This window comes from Erpetoichthys calabaricus, chromosome 10 (genome assembly GCF_900747795.2).
Source record: "Erpetoichthys calabaricus chromosome 10, fErpCal1.3, whole genome shotgun sequence".
In the NCBI taxonomy this organism is placed as follows: Eukaryota; Metazoa; Chordata; class Cladistia; order Polypteriformes; family Polypteridae; genus Erpetoichthys; species Erpetoichthys calabaricus.
Window position 1 is genome coordinate 147,840,851 of NC_041403.2, and position 20,894 is coordinate 147,861,744.

At 38.5% G+C, this 20,894-nt stretch overlaps 1 protein-coding gene across 5 annotated transcripts in view; it reads left to right on the forward strand.

Annotated features, from left to right (window-relative positions):
- helz2a (helicase with zinc finger 2a) overlaps nucleotides 1-20,894 on the forward strand; it is a 163,475-nt gene that overhangs the window by 86,856 nt on the left and 55,725 nt on the right. For all 5 annotated transcript variants that reach the window (XM_028812073.2, XM_028812072.2, XM_028812071.2 and 2 more), the window contains 2 exons: nucleotides 1,502-5,084; nucleotides 5,359-5,444. In XM_028812073.2, coding sequence (XP_028667906.2) covers nucleotides 1,502-5,084; nucleotides 5,359-5,444 — 3,669 coding nt within the window. The remainder of the gene's footprint in view (nucleotides 1-1,501; nucleotides 5,085-5,358; nucleotides 5,445-20,894) is intronic.

The following is a 20,894-nucleotide window of genomic DNA, read 5'->3' on the forward strand; positions in this document are numbered from 1 at the left end:
AGGGCCCCACCCTCGTCCCAGCAGCCCACTGCGTCTCTCTTGGATTTGCGTAAATAAATTGGTACCGCAAGTGAACTATGATACTTAGCACAATGAGAGAAGTCGCATTAAAAAAAAATACAATCTAAATCTGTTAAGTAGTTTTCTCGTGAAAGCGGGCGTGCGGACGGACAGACGGATGGGCGGGTGAACGGGCGGGCGGACGGGCGGGCGGACGGGCGGACAGACAGACAGACGGACGTTGGATTTTACGTATATAGAGATGTTCTTTTTACAGATGAAGGCACAACCTTTCAATACACAATCCTCCGTTTCCTCCTCCAGGTGAGCTTTTCCTTCTGCCGCCTGACTCTGATTCCCTGGAGGAGGCTGGACAGCTTACCTTTATGTCAGATCCAGGACTACTTCCGGTACTGGAGCATAGCCCAACAGAAGCTTCCTGAAGCAGCGAGTCCCTATCCCTGCAGCACTCCCTGACAGCACCCAAAGACCCTGACAGGATTGTCCCTCAGAACTACGACTCCCATACATCCCCGTGGGCATCCTTACTTGGTCCATGCCAGTGGAGCACTGCCATCTACTGTACTGTGGGAGGAACTGCCCTTGATGCACTAACTCCCTCACATTATCCATTAATGTATCCATTTGTAATGGATATTGCTTCAGTCCCATCCCTGATGGGTTATGCCTCCAAAGAATCCAGCACAGCACTCACAACTAACATTTCCCCATTCCCCATAGTTGATGTATTCATACCAGTTAGTGCCACCAGGTCTGAACACACTAGTAACCCTTATTTATAACAACAGTATGGTTGTTCAAACCTCCAAAGGGCATTTCCACTTTTCAATATAAATTGTATATGTCACAACATGGAGCACTGTCAGTTCAATTACAATCCACTTCAGGCCCTGCGTGAAGTGAGTAATAATGTAATTATTGCTTGTCAACCTCTATAATTTCACTCCCTTCCAAATCTCTCAAATGATGGAATTTTACTGACCTGTTGATTCATGCAGGACTAGTATAATCTGGGGTTATTTTGTACAGACCTCTTTTACTAGGTGAAAGGTTCCCTAATCCTTTCTGAAGCATGAATTCACAATCTGTAAAAAGTTACTGACGTGACAAAATCTGACAGGATTAAAATTATGGAGGGTCCTCCAGAGCTAGTTGCTTTATCCCACTTCCTGTCATAAAACTAATCCTATTTGAATAAGGCTTTATTTTACCAAATATTTAAATCAAAATCTACTCATTGGTGAAACTGCGTTCTTCGTAAATATTATTAAGTGTAATTCTCTTACCAATTTTTTATTACTGATTTTAATTAATTTTAATTACTTACAGAATAAAATGAGAGCAAAGAGTAGTATTGCCTTGAGTAGTTCTGATGTTGATGTATATCCTTATAAAATATTTCACTTACTTGCTCTTTTTTTAACATTAAATGTTGTGTGTACTTCTCTTCTCACTTGTGTTTATTTATTGTTTTATTCAGGGATCCAGTTTAGGGTGATTATAATCACCACAGTGCAAACTCGGCAGAGTCTGCTATCCTCAAAACTGGAACATCTATCATTTTTTAATGATGCCCGAGCTTTAAATACAGCCATGACAAGAGCCCAGTCACTAGTGGTTGTGGTCGGAGATGCGGCTGCACTTTGGTATTTTGGAAACTGCAGCAAGATCTGGGCAAATTATATTCAGTTGTGTCTTAATAATTCATCAGCTCACCCTGAATCGTTTAATATGGAATATGTCAACCAGGTCATAGCAGAGATTGCAAAATTTTTAAAGAGAGAAGATGAGCTTGACAATGATAGTGATACAGAATCATGTTCATCGGAACTGAACGATACCCTTGAAGATACAATATTGCAAGAGTTACTGGACGAAAGCAAAAATATTAAGGTAGCTGTTACAGAGGAAGGACTGGTCAATGTAATGCCATGCCAAAGTCTGAATGAAGGTGCAGGGATCCGAGAAAGTAGAGAGGACCTTTATACTGATAATGATTCTGAAGATCCTTTATACCATCTTTTACATAGCCAGCCTGATATATACAAATATTGTGAACTGGAATTTGAAAATTATGAGTCAGCTAATGCTAGACCTCTTAAGCAGCCAACACAGACCATTAAAATCAAAGGAAGGAAGAATATTGGCCGGTGTTTTCCTGGTGATCAGGTTGTTGTGGAAATCTTTACTAATGACAATGGCAGTAATGAACTTTTCGGAAAAGTTATTGGAGTACTGAAAAAAGGCGATACTCCCAGGGTATTTGTCTGCATGCTTGATAATTATGACACACAAGTAATGACACCTATTGACCCCTGTGTCACTAAAATATACACTCCGAGTTATAAGAACAATCCGAATGTTATAGCGATACGAAAGTATGACAGGGGGAACTGGATCACAGTCCGCCAGGAAAAATTAAATGAAGAATCAAAGAGGAAAATGCTATATGTGGTGGAAGTTATAAAGTGGAAAAAGCAATTTTTTTATCCTCTAGGCATTATAATTGATGTTATCCCTGTTATAAGAGGTCCAGAAGAAGGAATTAAAGCTCTAAATCTAGAATACCATTTGACCAAAACTTATCCTCCTGAAGTAATCGCTGAGGTAGAGAAATATAAAGTTTCCTCAATTAATGGGGGAAAAAGGCTGGATATTCGCAGCTACTGCACCTTTACCATTGATCCAAAGAATTCAAAAGATTTGGATGATGCAATCAGTGTAAGAGATTTAGGAGACTGTTATGAAATTGGAATTCACATCGCCGATATAGCAAGTGTTATCCCAAAGGATAGTGCCCTAGACAAAGATGCCAGAAAACGTGGATGTACGTTTTATTCTCTCAAAAATGTATCAGTTCCAATGCTACCAACCAAGCTCAGTGAAAATCTCTGTAGCCTGCTGCCCAATAAGGATCGACCTGTCATATCGTTGTTCATTCAAGTAACAAAAAAAGATGACAGAGTGATTAAAGCAAAATTTACATTGGCAACCTTAAAATCAAACAAAAACTTTTCGTACGAAGAAGCAGAGGAGATCATCGAACAAATCGAAGGAAGTTCGCTTAAGTTTGACTCATTGCAAGACTGCTTAGCTGTAGCTTATCACTTTTCTACAGTGCACAGAAAGTGTAGGCTTCTGGATGACTGGTACTACGATCAGCCAACAGAAGAATGCTCTCTAGGTAAAAGACGGTCCCATCAGATGGTGGAGGAGCTCATGATCATGTACAACAGTTTTGTGGCTGAATACTTGACACGTAAAGACATTTCAAAGAACTCTACTCCTCTGAGATGTCAGTTTGGTCCCAATCCACAACAGATTAAAGAACTGAAAAATAAATATGGTCACCTAATAGAGTTGTCTGTTCACCTTTCCTATCGAATAGGTGCTAGTGGCCAACGTGTCTATGAACCAAAAGAAAGCCAAAAAAGATCTGCAGATCTACAAAATGTTCCTAATCAGCCTAAACGTGCTGTGAAAAGTATGGATATGAGAGTTTCTCAATGCATAAAAACAGAACCATTCTTTCCAAAAAACACTTTTTGTCTTCTCACTTCTGTGTTGAATCATCTTGAGTGTGCTGTCCAGAAAAGGAACTTCTACAAGATTGTTGAAATCATCACAACAGATGACATCCACCCAGAATTGCTCCCAGTGATTTTCGAGTTTAGGAAGCTCCTTGGGAGATCATACATAGTGCGTTCCAACTCATCCCCTCTTTCTAAACTGGGACACTATTCCATGCAGCTGGATTCATACACCTGGGCATCTTCTCCTATTCGCCGCTATTTGGATATAATCATACAAAGACATCTTCACTCGGCTATTTGCAAAGGTGTAATTCAGTACTCCAATCAAGATATTGACATATTGTGCAGAGAGTTTACAAAGAAGCATAAGAATGCTTCAGCGTATGAAAAAAAGTTCTTCAGTTTAAATTTTGCATCAAAGCTCAAAAGTCAAAATGTACAAAAACTTGCATTTGTACTCAGTATAGACCCTAAAATGAGTAGATTTGGGGTTTGTTTTCCATTTAATAAAGAATCTTTAGCAGATGTACACTATATAGGATATAGAGACCTGAAACTGATGGACCAGCCAATATTCAATGAAGAAGAACAATACACCACAATAAGATGGATTCGAAGACTTTACTCAATGGAAAGTCCCAGCATCCATGATGAAATAAAAAGTCATCAGTCGAATGTGCACACAACCATCCTGCAGTCTGAAACTTGGAAAGAAATCATTCAATCATTGAAAGCAGAGAACTTTGAGAACGTTGTGGATATTGTCAAAACAATCAGAATGGCACCTTTAACAAAACTGACACCAAAAGCCCATATCCACAGTCAAAACAAAGCTGTGACTGAGCACTATATTAATCTTTCAGTTAATCTGAAAGGTGGAGATATTTTTCAAGTGCAGATGTCACCTACCATCAAGCGTGGGTTCTTGGTTCCTACTGTTCAACTTTTGAACCTAAATCCAAAATTTGATGTATGTTTGGAACATTCAAAAGACCCCATCGGGTGCTTCGCCAAATATGCTATCCGTGCATCAAAATCCCGTTATCGCAACATAAAAGAATACCAAACAATATGGAAACCACTGTGTGAGATGGAATCTGTTATAAGTTCAGTTGAAGAAAATGATTCCATTATCCTTGAAGATATGGATTTAAAGTGGCCCAGAGAACACTCAGATTGCCTCAAAGGCAGCTTTGTTTTGCCACTAGAATATAAAAAGGAGTGGTGCATTGAATGTGATCTTAGTAAATGCTTTTTGTGCATCCGGAGACGGAACTTGAAACTACGGAAGGGTGGCAATGACTCGGCAGAGTTCCAAGATCTGAGCTCTGAATGTGTGGATCCTGCCTGCTTTACCTGGATTGCGCATGGAGTAACAACAAATGCAGAAGAGCACAAGTCTAAAATGCCTGGCTACATTGAAGTGCATTTCAAAATCAATCAGACCTCTATGGAAGACACCCCAGAATGCCTATTCCAGGCAGATTCCAAATTCACTGTGGAGTTAATCCCAAAACTACTTCCAGATGTGTGAGTATGAATTTTAAAATTCTCTGAATTTGCAGCAAATAAAACACTGCCTAAATCCAAGTATCTTGAGATCTTTATAAATTTTCCAAACCTAATCAGTCCAGTATGAGATCACGTAAATTGATAATTTCGGAAATGTAATTTGACAAATGCTGATTATATTTGAAGCGAGAAAGTTTGGTCTGCATAGTAAATACTGGCAAGCAGAAAATATTCCATGTAGTGAGCTGGGTGGTGACAACACACTAATTGTATTTTTGTTCTGTGTTTCCAGGCGTAAGGACCAAGCTATCACTAACCTTGCACGGGCTAATGAACTCGTAAAGAACATTGCACTTGGGATTTCAGTCTCTTCTACACGTAAGACATTTATATTCAGTAGCCAGCTAACCGTAGGGTGTAAGACAGCAAGAGAGCAACTGTTACAAAGGATATTCAGGGAGCTAAAAGGCAGTAAGAGAGAAATATTGCAGAAAAGGTGAATGATGACCTTCAGTATGTTTCCAGTGTTTTAGTAGTAAAAGAAAGGTCACGGAGAAGGTGAAGTGTATCAAAAACACTAAGGATGAATTGAAATATACAGACAGTGAAACAGCAAAGACGCTAAACGTGTATTTTTAAAAGTTTACATGTGAACAAGTGAATAACCTCTCAACATTAAGTAACTAAGGAAGTACTTCATGATTTGGAAATTGTAGAGAGAGAAGTACTGTCTAGATTAAATAGGCTTAAATCTAACAAAACTCCAGGACCAAATAACGTTTATCCCAGAGTGCTTAAGTAGGCTAATGGATGTATATACAGTTAGGTCCATAAATATTTGGACAGAGACAATTTTTTCTAATTTTGGTTCTGTACATTACCACAATGAATTTTAAATGAAACAACTCCGATGCAGTTGAAGTGCAGACTTTCAGCTTTAATTCAGTGAGGTGAACAAAATGATTACATAAAAGTGTGAGGCAACTAAAGCATTTTTTGAACACAATCCCTTCATTTCAGGGGCTCAAAAGTAATTGGACAATTGACTCAAAGGCTATTTCATGGGCAGGTGTGGTCAAGTCCGTCGTTATGTCATTATCAATCAAGCAGATAAAAGGCCTGGAGTTGATTTGAGGTGTGGTGCTTGCATGTGGAAGATTTTGCTGTGAACAGACAACATGCGGTCAAAGGAGCTCTCCATGCAGGTGAAAGAAGCCATCCTTAAGCTGCGAAAACAGAAAAAACCCATCTGAGAAATTGATACAATATTACGAGTGGCAAAATCTACAGTTTGGTACATCCTGAGAAAGAAAGCAAGCACTGGTGAACTCAGCAACGCAATAAGACCTGGACGTCCCCGGAAGACAACAGTGGTGGATGATCGCAGAATCATTTCCATGGTGAAGAGAAACCCCTTCACAACAGCCAACCAAGTGAACAACACTCTCCAGGGGGTAGGCGTATCGATATCCCAGTCTACCATAAAGAGAAGACTGCATGAAAGTAAATACAGAGGGTGCACTACAAGGTGCAAGCCACTCATAAGCCTCAAGAATAGAAAGGCTAGATTGGACTTTGCTAAAGAACATCTAAAAAAGCCAGCACAGTTCTGGAAAAACATTCTTTGGACAGATGAAACCAAGATCAACCTCTACCAGAATGATGGCAAGAAAAAAGTATGGAGAAGGCGAGGAACAGCTCATTATCCAAAACATACCACATTATCTGTAAAACACGGTGGAGGCATTGTGATGGCTTGGGCGTGCATGGCTGCCAGTGGCACTGGGACACTAGTGTTTATTGATGATGTGACACAGGACAGAAGCAGCCGAATGAATTCTGAGATGTTCAGAGACATACTGTCTGCTCAAATCCAGCTAAATGCAGTCAAATTGATTGGGCGGCGTTTCATGATACAGATGGACAATGACCCAAAACATACAGCCAAAACAACCCAGGAGTTTATTAAAGCAAAGAAGTGGAAAATTCTTGAAAGACCAAGTCAGTCACCTGATCTTAACCCAATTGAGCAGGCATTTCACTTGTTGAAGACTAAACTTCAGACAGAAAGGCCCACAAACAAACAGCAACTGAAAGCCGCTGCAGTAAAGGCCTGGCAGAGCATTAAAAAGGAAGAAACCCAGCATCTGGTGATGTCCAGGAGTTCAAGACTTCAGGCTGTCATTGCCAGCAAAGGGTTTTCAACCAAGTATTAGAAATGAACATTTTATTTCCAGTTATTTAATTTGTCCAATTACTTTTGAGCCCCTGAAATGAAGGGATTGTGTTCAAAAAATCTTTCACCTGCATGGAGAGCTCCTTTGACCGCATGTTGTCTGTTCACAGCAAAATCTTCCACATGCAAGCACCACACCTCAAATCAACTCCAGGCCTTTTTGTCTGCTTAGTTGATAATGACATAACGATGGACTTGCCCACACCTGCCCATGAAATAGCCTTTGAGTCAATCGTCCAATTAGTTTTGAGCCCCTGAAATGAAGGGATTGTGTTAAATTAATGCTTTAGTTGCCTCACATTTTTATGCAATCGTTTTGTTCACCCCACTGAATTAAAGCTGAAAGTCTGCAGTTCTGCATCTGAGTTGTTTCATTTAAAATTCATTGTGGTAATGTACAGAACCAAAATTAGAAAAAAGTTGTCTCTGTCCAAATATTTATGGACCTAACTGTATAAACCTTCAATGCATATTTTTTAAAAGTCACCACATGCAAGAGAAATTCCTGAGAATGGGAAAATTGCAAATATTATCCCATTGTATGAGGCTAAACCAAAAAGTAAAGCAATCTGAAAATTATGCGCTAACTGCAACGTATAGAAGCTGATGCCATACAATATGTTCATGATGGTTTATGGGTAGTTGAAGCCAGGGTCAAATGAGCATGAATACTCTTCTGTGAGAGTCCACCATTGTTGAACAACGTGTCTTAGTGAGGTTTTTTTTGGGAAGAGGAAATGAAACCTACTAAAATTCATCAAAGGATATTGGTTCAGTACAGAAGTGAAAACAACATGACTCAATAAAAACTTTATGAACAGGCAGAAAGGTGTAAAGTGGGAAGAACTAGTGTAACTGACAAAGCTTGAGCTGGTCGACCATCAACATCATGAACACGTTAACAAGGTTAATGCCTTCATCAGAAAAGACCGACAGATTACATTGTCCATTGTTGCTGCACATTTGGATATCAGCTATACAATAGATCTGCACATACCATAGTGCTTCATGACTTGGGGTAACATAAAGTTGCGCAAGATGGCTACCCAAACTTCTTAGTGATCTGCACATGCTAACATCCTTCAGTGCAATTCTGCAGGTTTCACTCCCTCTCCCTAAAGAACTTTTACTATAGCACGCTGCTCAATAATAGTGCAATCCTGCAGTGAAGAGTACCTGTTCATTTGACCTTGGCTTCATTTAGACTAATGGCACAGCGCCATACTGTGAGTAGCAAGTAAATAGCGTTTGGACAAGGAAGGTTGTGTTTTTTCTAATATGTTGGAATTGCGGCAGTGCACTGTAATCAGTAAATGCACCCAACCTCTCTCTGGAATTCTATGAGGAAGTAACAAAGGCATACGATAAGAGAGGTTTATAGGGTGATTTATCTTGATCTTTCAGAAGGCATTTGATAAGGTTCCACATGAGAGTTTGAGTATCAAACTAAAAGAATTGGGAATTTATGACGCTGTGCGTTGTTGGGTGCAAAATTGGCTCAAACACAGGAAGCAAAGGGTTATGGTGTGAGACACTTATCAGAGTTAGGCGATGTTAAGAGTCATGTCCCCAGCGGATCAGTGTTGGGGCCCCGGCTATTTGTAATGTGTATAAATGATCTGGATATTAATATAAATAACAAGCTGGTTAAGTTTGCAAATAATGTCAAAGGAGGTGTTTTGGAAGATAATCTAGAATCATTTGAATCATTACAGAAGGAAGGACTGGAACAGAATCCAGGCTTGGGAAGATTTGTGGTACATAAAATTGAATGTATGGAAAGTTAACGGTATTATGGGAAACAGGAGTAGAAATGTTAGATTTCAATGCACAATGGGAGGTCTGAAACTTGAAAGTGCCGCTTATGAGAAGGACCCGGGGTTGGAGTAAGCTTGTCACTATCTACATTACAGCAGTGTACACAAGCCATTAAAAAGACTATCAGAATGTTAGGTCAAATATCATGACAGGTAGAGTACAAGTCAAAGTAGATGATGCTTAAGCTTTGTAATGCAATGGAGAACTTTTTGGTGGTCTCCGGCCTACAAAAAAGACATAGCAGTGCTAGAGAAAGTCCAGAGATGAACAACTAGGCTGATGCTGGGACTAAGAGGTATGAGCTATGAGTAGAGGCTGAAAGAGTTGAACATTTTCACTTAAAGCAAATGGAGATTAAGATGTGACCTGACTGAAGTGTTTCAAATTATGAAAGGAATTTGAACAATGGCTCCCAACTGTTACTTTAAAATGAGTTCAACAAGAACACAGTTGGGAACTTGTTAAGGGTACATTTTGTACAGAAGTTTGAAAGGTTTTCTTCATACAGCAAACCATAGACATGTGGAATAAATTATGAAGTAGTGTGGTAAAAAGTAGGACTTTAAGGACCTTCAAAACTCAACTTGATTTTATTTTGGAGAAATTATGTGGATAGGATTGTTAAGTTTTGTTGGGCTGAATGGTCTGTTCTTCTCAAAACTTTTCCATGTTCTAATATTGTAAAAAACAATGTTTCTTTGGAGAATAATAATAACAAAATCTAACCTGATGTGCATAAGTCCCAATAATCAACTGCCAGAAATAGATAAAGATCTTGAAGATAAATTCCTACCTAAATGCTGACTTATTGAGGATTGGCAATGCTTTGATCACTGTTATTCTTGTTCCTTCTCCTTATTTTGTATCATTATGATCATTAATACCTACTTATCATTGTAGCAGTACACGGTCTTTATTTTATCGGAAAAATAATTCACTTGGTAGGTGATTAGTACCAGTGATTTGGTTTCAGATAATCCCAGCCGTTGCCTGAGTGACATCTCTGTGTTCTCCCTATGTATCTCTGGATTTTCTGGTTTCCTTCCATGTCTTGAACATTTCTAGGTCAATCTAAATTTGTCCCGTGTTACTCTATTGTATGTTAATGAGTCACTGGCCTTGGGCTCAGGTCCTCTGAAGCCCAATATTGATGAGAATATGAAAGGGTTAATACAAATGAACAATTTCACTTCATATATTTTTGCCCTGACTTCATTCAAAGAACAACTCATGGAAAACTAAAATTTTCTAAACTTTGAAACTCTGATCATTTTTATACAGTACCCTTACCATTTTTCAATGTTAGAGTCCTGCAGACATTTCCAAGAGTGGTCAGAATTGAAAATAAAATAACAGTCGATTGATATATAAATTAAATCACAGCCCGCTAAAATACCCTAAAAATGTGCCGAGAAATTTACATACCAAATGCCAAGGATGACAAGGAGGCCAAGGCATACAAAAATAGATTATTTATTCAATGAATAAAGAAAAGGTTTACAAAAATAGATGAGTTATTCAATGAACAAACAATTGAAAGAGATTAATGCCAAGTGAACCAAAAGTAGCAACTTAAAAAAAGAAAATAAATCCTATGGTCTCACAAAGCAGGTGTTGAGCCCTATCAGCCTGGCAGGTGGCACACCACATTTCTCACCAAAGCACCACAAAGTAAAATGCAGAATCACACCTCCTATCTGTTTCACTCTGTCTCTAAACTGACCCTTCTTTTACTCCTGCTATATGGGGCCTTGGTCCAAATTAACTTCCCAACCCATACTGAGTAAGTCTACGGACTCAAATTAGCTTTAATCCTCTTTCTACCGTCTCTTTCAGCTTAGTCTTGTGGGGCCAGACATGACTCTCGAGTAAGAACACAGATTCCATCAAGAAAAAAGAGTCCTAAAATGGTGGCAACCATACAAGACAGCGCTGCAAGAGAACAAAATAAAATGACAAACATACAGTAACAAAATATTAATCTGACCCGTGGACTCCTGTTTCTCAAAAAACTGATATATAAATCTTTTTTACAGCCCAAGAATCATTTAAAAAAATTAAATGTGAGAGTCAAATCCCGACAATCAGGTGGCGGTGTGGCATACAAGTTGTCAAAGTTTGTATAATTCTATACAATATTCATATAGCATTAATTCTGAAGTATACAGTAATTGTTATGTCAGCAAGCCGACCAGTACGCTTAGTGAGTATCAGGATATCGATATGAGACAGACAAAGGGTCAAAAACACGGACATCAAAAGACTCGTTCGGCAAACCAAGACGTGACACAAAAACGATTGTCAAAAAATTACGTGTAAAGATCAGCACCACAAAAATTGAACAAGAATAGTTTAAAGCAAAGGACATATTAAAGGGTTTGACTCTGCAGCTTTGATATGGAAGTGACTATTAGTCGACCTTTTAACCTGTCATGTCAATTAACTGCGGGTCACGACCTTTGAGGACATGCCCCTGGGAATGCAAAGAGCTGTCCTAACAGCAGGAGTCTAATGATTGTTAAAGTACAAGATGGAGGCCAAAAGGCACCAAAAAATGAAACCACATGTAAAGGTAATGATAGAATAGCAAGGACAGGAGTTATTCTGAATGGTCAGCATGGGTTCAGAAGAGGGAGGTCGTGTTTTACTAACATGCTGGAATTTTATGAGGAGGCAAAAGGATACGATCAAAGTGGAGCAGATGATGTTATTGATCTGGACTTTCAGAAAGCATTTGATAAGGTGCCACATGAGAGGGTGGGCATCAAATTAAAACAAGTGTAAGGGTGATGTTTTTAGATGGGTGCAGAATTGGCTCAGACACAGGAAGCAGAGGGTTATGGTGTGAAGAACCTCATCAATACTGGTTAAGAGTGGTGTTCCACAGCGGTTAGTGCTAGGGCCACTGCTATTTTTAATATATATAAATGATTTAGATAGGAATATAAGTGACAAGCTGGTTAAGTTTGCAGATGATACCAAGGTAGGTGGATTAGCAGATAGTTTGGAATCCGTTATATCATTAAAGGAGAACTTGGATAGCATACAGGCTTGGGGAGATTTGTGGCAGATGAAATTTAATGTCAGTAAATGTAAAATATTACACATAGGAAGTAAAAATGTTAGGTTTGAATACACAGTGGGCAGTCAGAAAATCGAGAGTACACTTTATGAGAAGGATTTAGGAGTCTTAGTGGATTCATGCTCACTATTAACTGCCAGACAGTGTTCAGAAGCCATTAAGAAGGCTAACAGAATGTGAGGTTATATAGCACCTTGATGTGTGGAGTACAAGTCACAGGAGGTTCTGCTCAAGCTTTATAACACGCTGGTGAGGCCTCATGTGGAGTACTGGGTGCAGTTTTGGTCTGCAGGATACAAAAAATACATAGCAGCACTAGAAAAGGTCCAGAGAAGAGTGACTAGGCTGATTCCAGGGCTACAGGGGTTGAATTATGAGGAAAGATTAAAAGAGCTGAGCCTTTACAGTTTAAACAAAAGAAGATTAAGAGGTGACCTGACTGAAATGTTTAAAATTATGAAGGGAATTAGTCCAGTGGATCGAGACTGTTATTTTAAAATGAGTTCATCAAGAACACGGGGACACAGTTGGAATCTTGTTAAGGGTAAATTTCGTACAAACATTAGGAAGTTTTTCTTTACAGAAAGAACGATAGACACTTGGAATAAGAGATCAAGTAGTGTGGTAGACAGTAGGACTTTAGGGACTTTCAAAACTCGACTTGATGTTTTTTTGGAAGAAATAAGTGGATAGGACTGGTGAGCTTTGTTGGGCTAATGTTCTAATAAAAAAATAATATTCAGAAAGGAATCTACAGGTTCAAAAATCCCTAAAAAAAGATTATACACATTGGTTAAAATAAACACGTCAAAACATAAAACAGAAACTCAATTATAACAGTGATGTTAAATGAATTAATAAATTGTAACAGGTGTTGACACTTATAGATTGCTGACCCAGGGTGGAAGTGAAATTGAATTTACAGCAAAATGCAGATCCACTGACTGAGGAAGAATATATAAGTATCTTCATCCCCCCCCTATATTTTCATTTTATCTGAAAATTTCTTTCATTGCCAATACATTTTTATCACCTAAGGATCAACATCACTTTCTTTCTGTCCCCAAAAAACCCTTAAATGCTTTTTTGAAGTTACATGCAAACCTAATGCAAAACAAATGTTAGTGTAAATTTGTGAAAAACTGTATGTCAAAGGCAATTGCCCATTACTACTGTGGTAAAAATTAGGCAACAAACAAAAAAAGGTTTAGAAAAATCAGCAAAAGAAAAGAAACATATATTTACATAAGCGGAGTTCACAACTGGACTGACTAGCAAATTGAGGTTTCTCTATAAATATGGTGGATAGGAGGAAGAGGCGGAGTCAGTGCGGCCGGAACAGGAACTGATGAGTCAGGAAAGTGGATTCTGGGTACTGGAAATGATGTCAGCAGGGTTTGCCGGACGTGATGTCAGCAGTGGGTGGAGAGAACTGCAGAGAAACAAGAGGAAAAGGGATCAGGTGAGAGTGCCAACCCCTGATCTGGCTGACGAATGACACTATTTGAGCCTGTTACCTGTCCCCCAGCCGCACGTGTGTGACACTACTTATCATATTTTGTGATGTTTTATTTTACATAACCTATGGAGTGAGAATTGGGCCACTGGAAAGTGGCAGCATGGTGTGTATTGGTCAAGCATGCCAATAGATTACACTGTGTACATGTAACAGTAACTCTGAAATAAAACTGATTACATTTTTTATCTAAGCAATATTTTTATATTTTTTATACTTACATTTTTTAATAAGCCAGCACTATTTTCCTCCTTCATATAGTGTGAACTAAAGAGTCCCTGGGCACAAAAGTCCCAAACAATGACTCAAAATGCCAACTAGAGGGGAAAATTCCCTCCAACCCCACCTAGTAACAAAAAGAGTAATTAAGAATCTTATAAATAGTAAAATTTACTATTACAGAAAATACTCTGTAGCAAAATAAAACTCCACAAAACACATAGGCAAAATTACTTACCTGATAAAGCAAAAGCAATCCAAGGCAAATACATCCCATTCACAAATCCGAAAAATCGGGAGTGGTCTCCCCTAGACTTTCTCATATACTGAGATATGGGAAAGGATATCTGAAGAGTAAACCGCAAGACAATGATTATATTTTTATATTATTTACATTAAAAAACTATTAACAAAAAAATGAAATCAAATGAATAATATATTGAACAGTTATTATAAAAGTAAAACTGAATAAATCAGAGTCTGCAGCTGCATGAATAAAAGGTAAAGTACCACTTTCAATTAGCGGAAATAGCTCAAAAGTTAATACAAATCTACATTTTGTACCTAATACTTGTATGCAAAATTTGGTTGACCTGACTGAAAGCATACTCAAGTATTGTGTTTACATACACACACATACACACACAGAGACAGACAGACATAATTCCAAAAATGGTATTTTCAGACTCAGGGAGGTATAAAACATTGAGATTCATCATAATCTCGAGGTCAAATATTTTTCATATACTTGAAAGTAAAAATGTTGTCAAAAACCGATCATTAGGTCAAAAATCGAGTAATAACAACAACACACACAAAAATAACTAAAAAGGACACCACCAAAAGCGTATTCGCAATGGAACTGTGGGCTTTCGTCAGCCTTTCTGGTGCTGAGGACAGTCCCTTGACGGTGATGGACATGTGGCCCTGCCTCTCAGGGGACCACCAACAAAACACATGGAACATAAAAGAAGATACATAGATATACAGACACTAAATGACCAAAAATATTAACATAAGTGAAGGAATCAAAAATGAACAAGAAAACACATAAAAATGAGATTTGAATCTCAGTTTAAGGAGTAGCCCTGGCTGGAATATAACATTGGATGTGCACAATAAGAAAAATACAGAGGAAATGGAGAAACAAAAATACAAATTATATGATTAAGCGACAATGAAACCAAATGTATTATTTCTTTAAATATGAATATGCTGAGTCTCTCTTCTCCAGAATATGGCAGAAAGAGAACAAGTGAATGTGCCATTTTTCAGTGACTAAAAGTAATTAGTAACTTTTACAATTTCATGGTAGACCGTTATTCAAGTCTATTTCTTGATAAGACATGTCTAATTTTAAGCTTTGATGCCAATATTTGTGAATTTTCTCTTGGGATTAATAAAGTATCTATCTATCTATCTATCTATCTATCTATCTATCTATCTATCTATCTATCTATCTATCTATCTATCTATCTATCTATCTATCTATCTATCTATCTAATACAGAGTTGCAACTTGTAGCAGTTTTAAATCAAATTTGAATCATCAATACTGAATAATGGCACAGGTGCTGTCTCCTTTACCATGTGCCAATTATCTGTAATTTTTGTGCCCTGCCCTGAGCAGACCCTATATACCCAGTATAGCATGGCAAAAGATCTACAATTTTTTTCTGCGGTAAGCACCTTGAATACTTTTACCAGCTCTTCAGCCATTCTTGATAGCTTAACTCAGTGAGACAATATAATAGCATCCACTAGATGGTGCCATAGAACTGTGCCAGGAGTTGACTGCAAGGCTTACGAATTGCTTAACATTTTTTTCACATTTTGTTCAATTTATGGCCCGGGAACACTAAGTTTCACACAGGATAAAACTAATTTATTTGTTTTTTTATAAGGAAGCCAGGACATCACACAGCCTGGTCCAACTTGTGTGCTTCTCTACAGAGACAAACTATACTAAAAACCCTAATATGTATTCAGAAAACTTCAAACAAAAAGCCAATATATTGGCTTATATATATATATATATATATATATATATATATATATATATATATATGCTTCTAAAAAAATTAAAGGAACACTTTGAAAAAACAGCAGATCTCAATGGGCAAAAAACTCCTGCTGGATATTTGTACTGCTATGGACTGGGTAAGGTGTTAGGAACGAAAGGATGCCACATTGCTTGATGGAAATGAAAATTATCGACCTACAGAAGGCTGAATTCAAAGACACTCCGAAAATCAAAGTGAAAAAATGATGCGGCAGGCAGGCGAGTCCATTTTGCCGAAATTTCATTGCAGCAACTCCAAATCGTACTCAGTAGTTTGTATGGCCCCCACGTGCTTGTATGCATTCCTGACAATGTCCTAATGAGACGACAGATGGTGTCCTGGAGGATCTCCTCCCAGATTTGGACCAGGGCATCACTGAGCTCCTGAACAGTCTTAGGTGCAACCTGGTGGTGTTGGATGGATCGAAACATAATGTGCCAGAGGTGTTCTATTGGATTGAGGTCAGGCGAGTGAACATGGGGGCCAGTCAATGGTATCAATTCCTTCATCCTCCAGGAACTGCCTGCATACTCTCACCACATGAGGCCGGGCATTGTCGTACATCAAGAGGAACCCAGGACCCCCTGCACTAGCATAGGGTCTGACAATGGGTCCACGGATTTCATCCCGATACCTTATGGCAGTCAAGGTGCTGTTGTCTAGCCTGTAGAGGTCTGTGCATCCCTCCATGGATATTTTTGAGCAGTATACAGTATATTTATATGACAACGCTGTTCAGGAAAAACAGATTGGTTTGTAAATATATAAATTAGTACAGATATATATAACGTTTCCATTAGATTGGTTTCAAAATATACATTGGTTTGGCTACATCTGTTCAGATAGAGACATTGTTTAAAATATTTGCATTGGTTTGAATACATTACGTTCCTGCTTAACCCTGAGCAGCTGTAATGGTTCAACCAGAGTTCTTTTCCTAGCTGAAATTCAAATTCATGTTTTAAGTCATTTTGTTCATTTTTGGTTCTTTTGTATGTATCTGGTTTATTTGTGTTCATTTGCCAATGCTTGTGTTTATGCTTCAATGCCTTGGCTTTGTTCCATGTGTGTTGTGGGTGGTCCCACAAGGAGAGCAACCTGCCTGTCACCTCCAGGAACCTCCCTTCACCCTATACATTGGAGTGTCTCCCATAGTTCCATGTGGTTCATTTTGAATACGCTAGAGAGTTTTTGGTAAGTTCTTGTGCTTTTCAGTGGTTGTGCTTTTTGATAACTCTTCAGTTTTGACCTCTGTGCTCTGTTTTTTGACTTCTCCTTGGGATTTCTATATTGGGGTTGTGTTTGTCTTGGATTGCCATTGTGCTCTACAGAGCTTAACTGTGTGACAGAGCATTTTTGTCAAGAATAAAACCTTTTGCCCATTTATCTAACCAGGATTTGGTAGTATATCCCCCTTTACACCGTATACATAGATGTACTGCAGAGATGCAGTTTCAAAAGCACTGCTGACCACATAACCTGACTGCCATTAAAGACAGTGACTAATTAGTTTTGAGCATTCTTTTCATTGTTAATTTCCCATAATCAGTGCAGGGTTGCAGAGAACCAACTTTCTTCTCCAGAAAAAGGAAGCCAAAGCCAGTGAAACTATTAGAAGATCTAATGAAACAATCAGCAAGGTTTTCCTTGATATAATCATCCACTGCTTTCATTGCTGCACTGAAGAAGGCATTGATTTTCCCTTTAGGGTTGCGTGCTCCAAGCAATAAATCAAATCCACAATCATAGGGATTATTCAATAGCAGAAGCAGAGATTATTTGCGTATATTGGTATACTTTTATCATGTGCATTCTTATTTTGTTTCATTTTCTTTTGCCATTGTTGTGTTTTGTGCTCAATAGGAGATAGACTGATTAGGCAGATGCTCACAATGACCAAGTAGGTAAAAATGAGTGAAGCAAACATTTGTGGGCTCCACAATGAGACCTCCATCTTTGCACTTTCTCTGTGATTACAGCTGTCAAGTACTGTTTACACCACATGCCATTTTCCATTTTGAGTCTCTCACTTACTCTACTAGAGCCCCCAAATCATATGTATAGTTTCATTTATTTTGAGAACTACATGGAAGTTACATTTTATTAAAATACTAGCAAAATACCCGCGCTTCGCAGCGGAGAAGTAGTGTGTTAAAGAGGTTATGTAAACATATATATATATACATATACATATATATACATATCTACATATACACATATCTACATATACATATATATACATACATATACACATCCACATATACATATATATACATATACAAATTTACACATCTACATATATATACATATGTACATATATATACATATAAATATATACATATATACATATATATATATATATACACATATATATACATATGCACATATATATATATATCCATCCATCCATCCATTTTCCAACCCGCTGAATCCGAACACAGGGTCACGGGGGTCTGCTGGAGCCAATCCCAGCCAACACAGGGCACAAGGCAGGAACCAATCCCGGGCAGGGTGCCAATATATATATATATATATAAATATAGACATACATATATACCTACATACATACATACATTCACATATATATATATATATAGCAAAATACCCGCGCTTCGCAGTGGAGAAGTAGTGTGTTAAAGAGGTTATGTAAACATATATATACGTATACGTATATACACATACATAAACACACACCTATACATCCATCCATCCTCTTCATATATACATATATACATACATACATAGTGCGTTGTAACACGGGCTGTGATTGTTACATGGGAGGGAGACGACAAATCACAGCTTCCCGCTTTCTAATCGGGCCTGTGATTGGTGCTTTGACGGATGCCCAGATCCCACAGTATATCCCCTTAGGAGAGGCGTTAGGCAAGTGTAATTGAATAGTGGTGCTGCAAGTTTAGCTTTACACCTGTTTTTAAGGCTTATTGACTGAAAGGGGCTTTCATGAAAAAACTTAGGGCTTTGCTACAGGATACACCCTCCACAAGTTAAGGAAGTAAAAATAAAGGTATATATTTCTGTTTTATTTAAACCTTTTAAGTTTGTATGTGGGCGGCATGGTGGCGCAGTGAAAGGTGCCAGTTAGGAGACCCGGGTTTGCTTCCCTGCATGGAGTTTGAATGTTCTCCCTGTGTCTGTCTGGGTTTCCTCTGGGTACTCCGCTTTCCTCCCACAGTCCAAAGACATGCAGGTTAGGTGCATTGGCGATTCTAAATTGTCCCTGGTGTGTGGGTGTGTGTGGGTGTGTGTGCCCTGCAGTGGGCTGGCACCTTGCCTGGGGTTTGTTTCCTGCCTTGTGCCCTGTGTTGGCAGGGATTGGCTCCTGTATTTAGGATATAGCGGGTTGGATAATGGACGGATGGACATTTGTATGCATAGCCCTATTTGCCCGTTTTCGTTTTTTTTTTTCTTCAGTAATATTTCAGCAAACCCGGAGCTTGTCAGTTCAAATCCTGGTACTGACACCACTGTGTGACCCTGAGGAAGTCACTTCACCTGCCTGTGCTTCAAGAAACAAAAGTAATGTAACAAATTGTACCTCAGATGTTGCAAGTTGCTGGAATAAAGGCATAAGTAAAATAGATAAATATGTATTATACACATAGGAACTATTAATTTATTTTCAGTTAAGTCATCTGCAGCAAACCTTTATAAATGAGGGTTTCTCCTTTTTAGATAGTGCAAACTGTTTCTTCTTCATTGAGGTTTTCTCTTGGAGAGCTTTTTTCATTTCATTGAAAATTAAAGCAGCAGCTGCCAAAATATGTAGCTTTCTTATTAATTTTTCAACATTGTGTAAAATAACTTTATAAAGTAGCATAAAAGGTTTAAATACCGGTTATCCTTTTACACTAAAATATTACTAAAGAGATACAAAAAAAGTAAAATTCATATGTTGTTTTTCTTTAAGGAGATTAAATATTACTGAAGAAAGAAAAAAAAAACTAAAACAGCCAAATGGGGCTATGCATACAAACTTAAAAGGTTTAAATAAAACAGAAATATATATTTTATTTTTACTTCCTTAACTTTTGGAGGGTGTATCCTGTAGCAAAGCCCTAACTTTTTTCGTGAAAGCACGTTTCAGTCAATAAGTCTTAAAAAGAGGTATAAAGATATTGACAATAAGCTACGCAAACCCACCAAGACATGGAATCATTTAAATCAAGTATCATTACATCTTCCTTTCTTAAAGGGTTTAGCACAGTTAGAGCGGACAGAGACGCAAGTACCTGTGGGAAGCACAAAGGAGGAGGACTCGCTCTCTATGTTAATACACGGTGGTGTAACTCTGGACATGTTAACGTCAAAGTCTCCACTTGCTGCAGGGACATCGAACTGTTGGCCATAAGTCTGCATCCCTATTACTTGCCCAGAGAGTTTGGACACGTCATTGTTGTCATCGTGTATATTCCTCCTCGGGCGGACGTGGAGTCAGCGAGTGACATCATCCATTCTGCTGTTGCTAAGTTACAAACGCAGCACCCCGAGGCACTTGTGCTAATCGCTGGAGACTTTAACCATGTGACGCTGGACAAAACATTACCTGCATTCTCCCAGTATGTGGACTGCAACACCCGGGGAAATAAGACTATTGATTTACTGTATGCAAACGTTAAAGACGCATACAGTGCCACCCCGCTGCCTGCGCTTGGGAAAGGAGATCATAACCTGGTTCTGCTTCAGCCTCACTACAAACCAAAAGTGAGAGTCCTACCTGTAACCACACGATCATTCAGGAAGTGGACCCCGAAGGCTGAGAATGCTCTGAGACAATGTTTTGGAACTACAGACTGGGATATCCTGCAGGGATCACATAGTGAGAACATTGAGGAGGTTGTTGACTACACTACTGACTACATCAACTTCTGTATGGA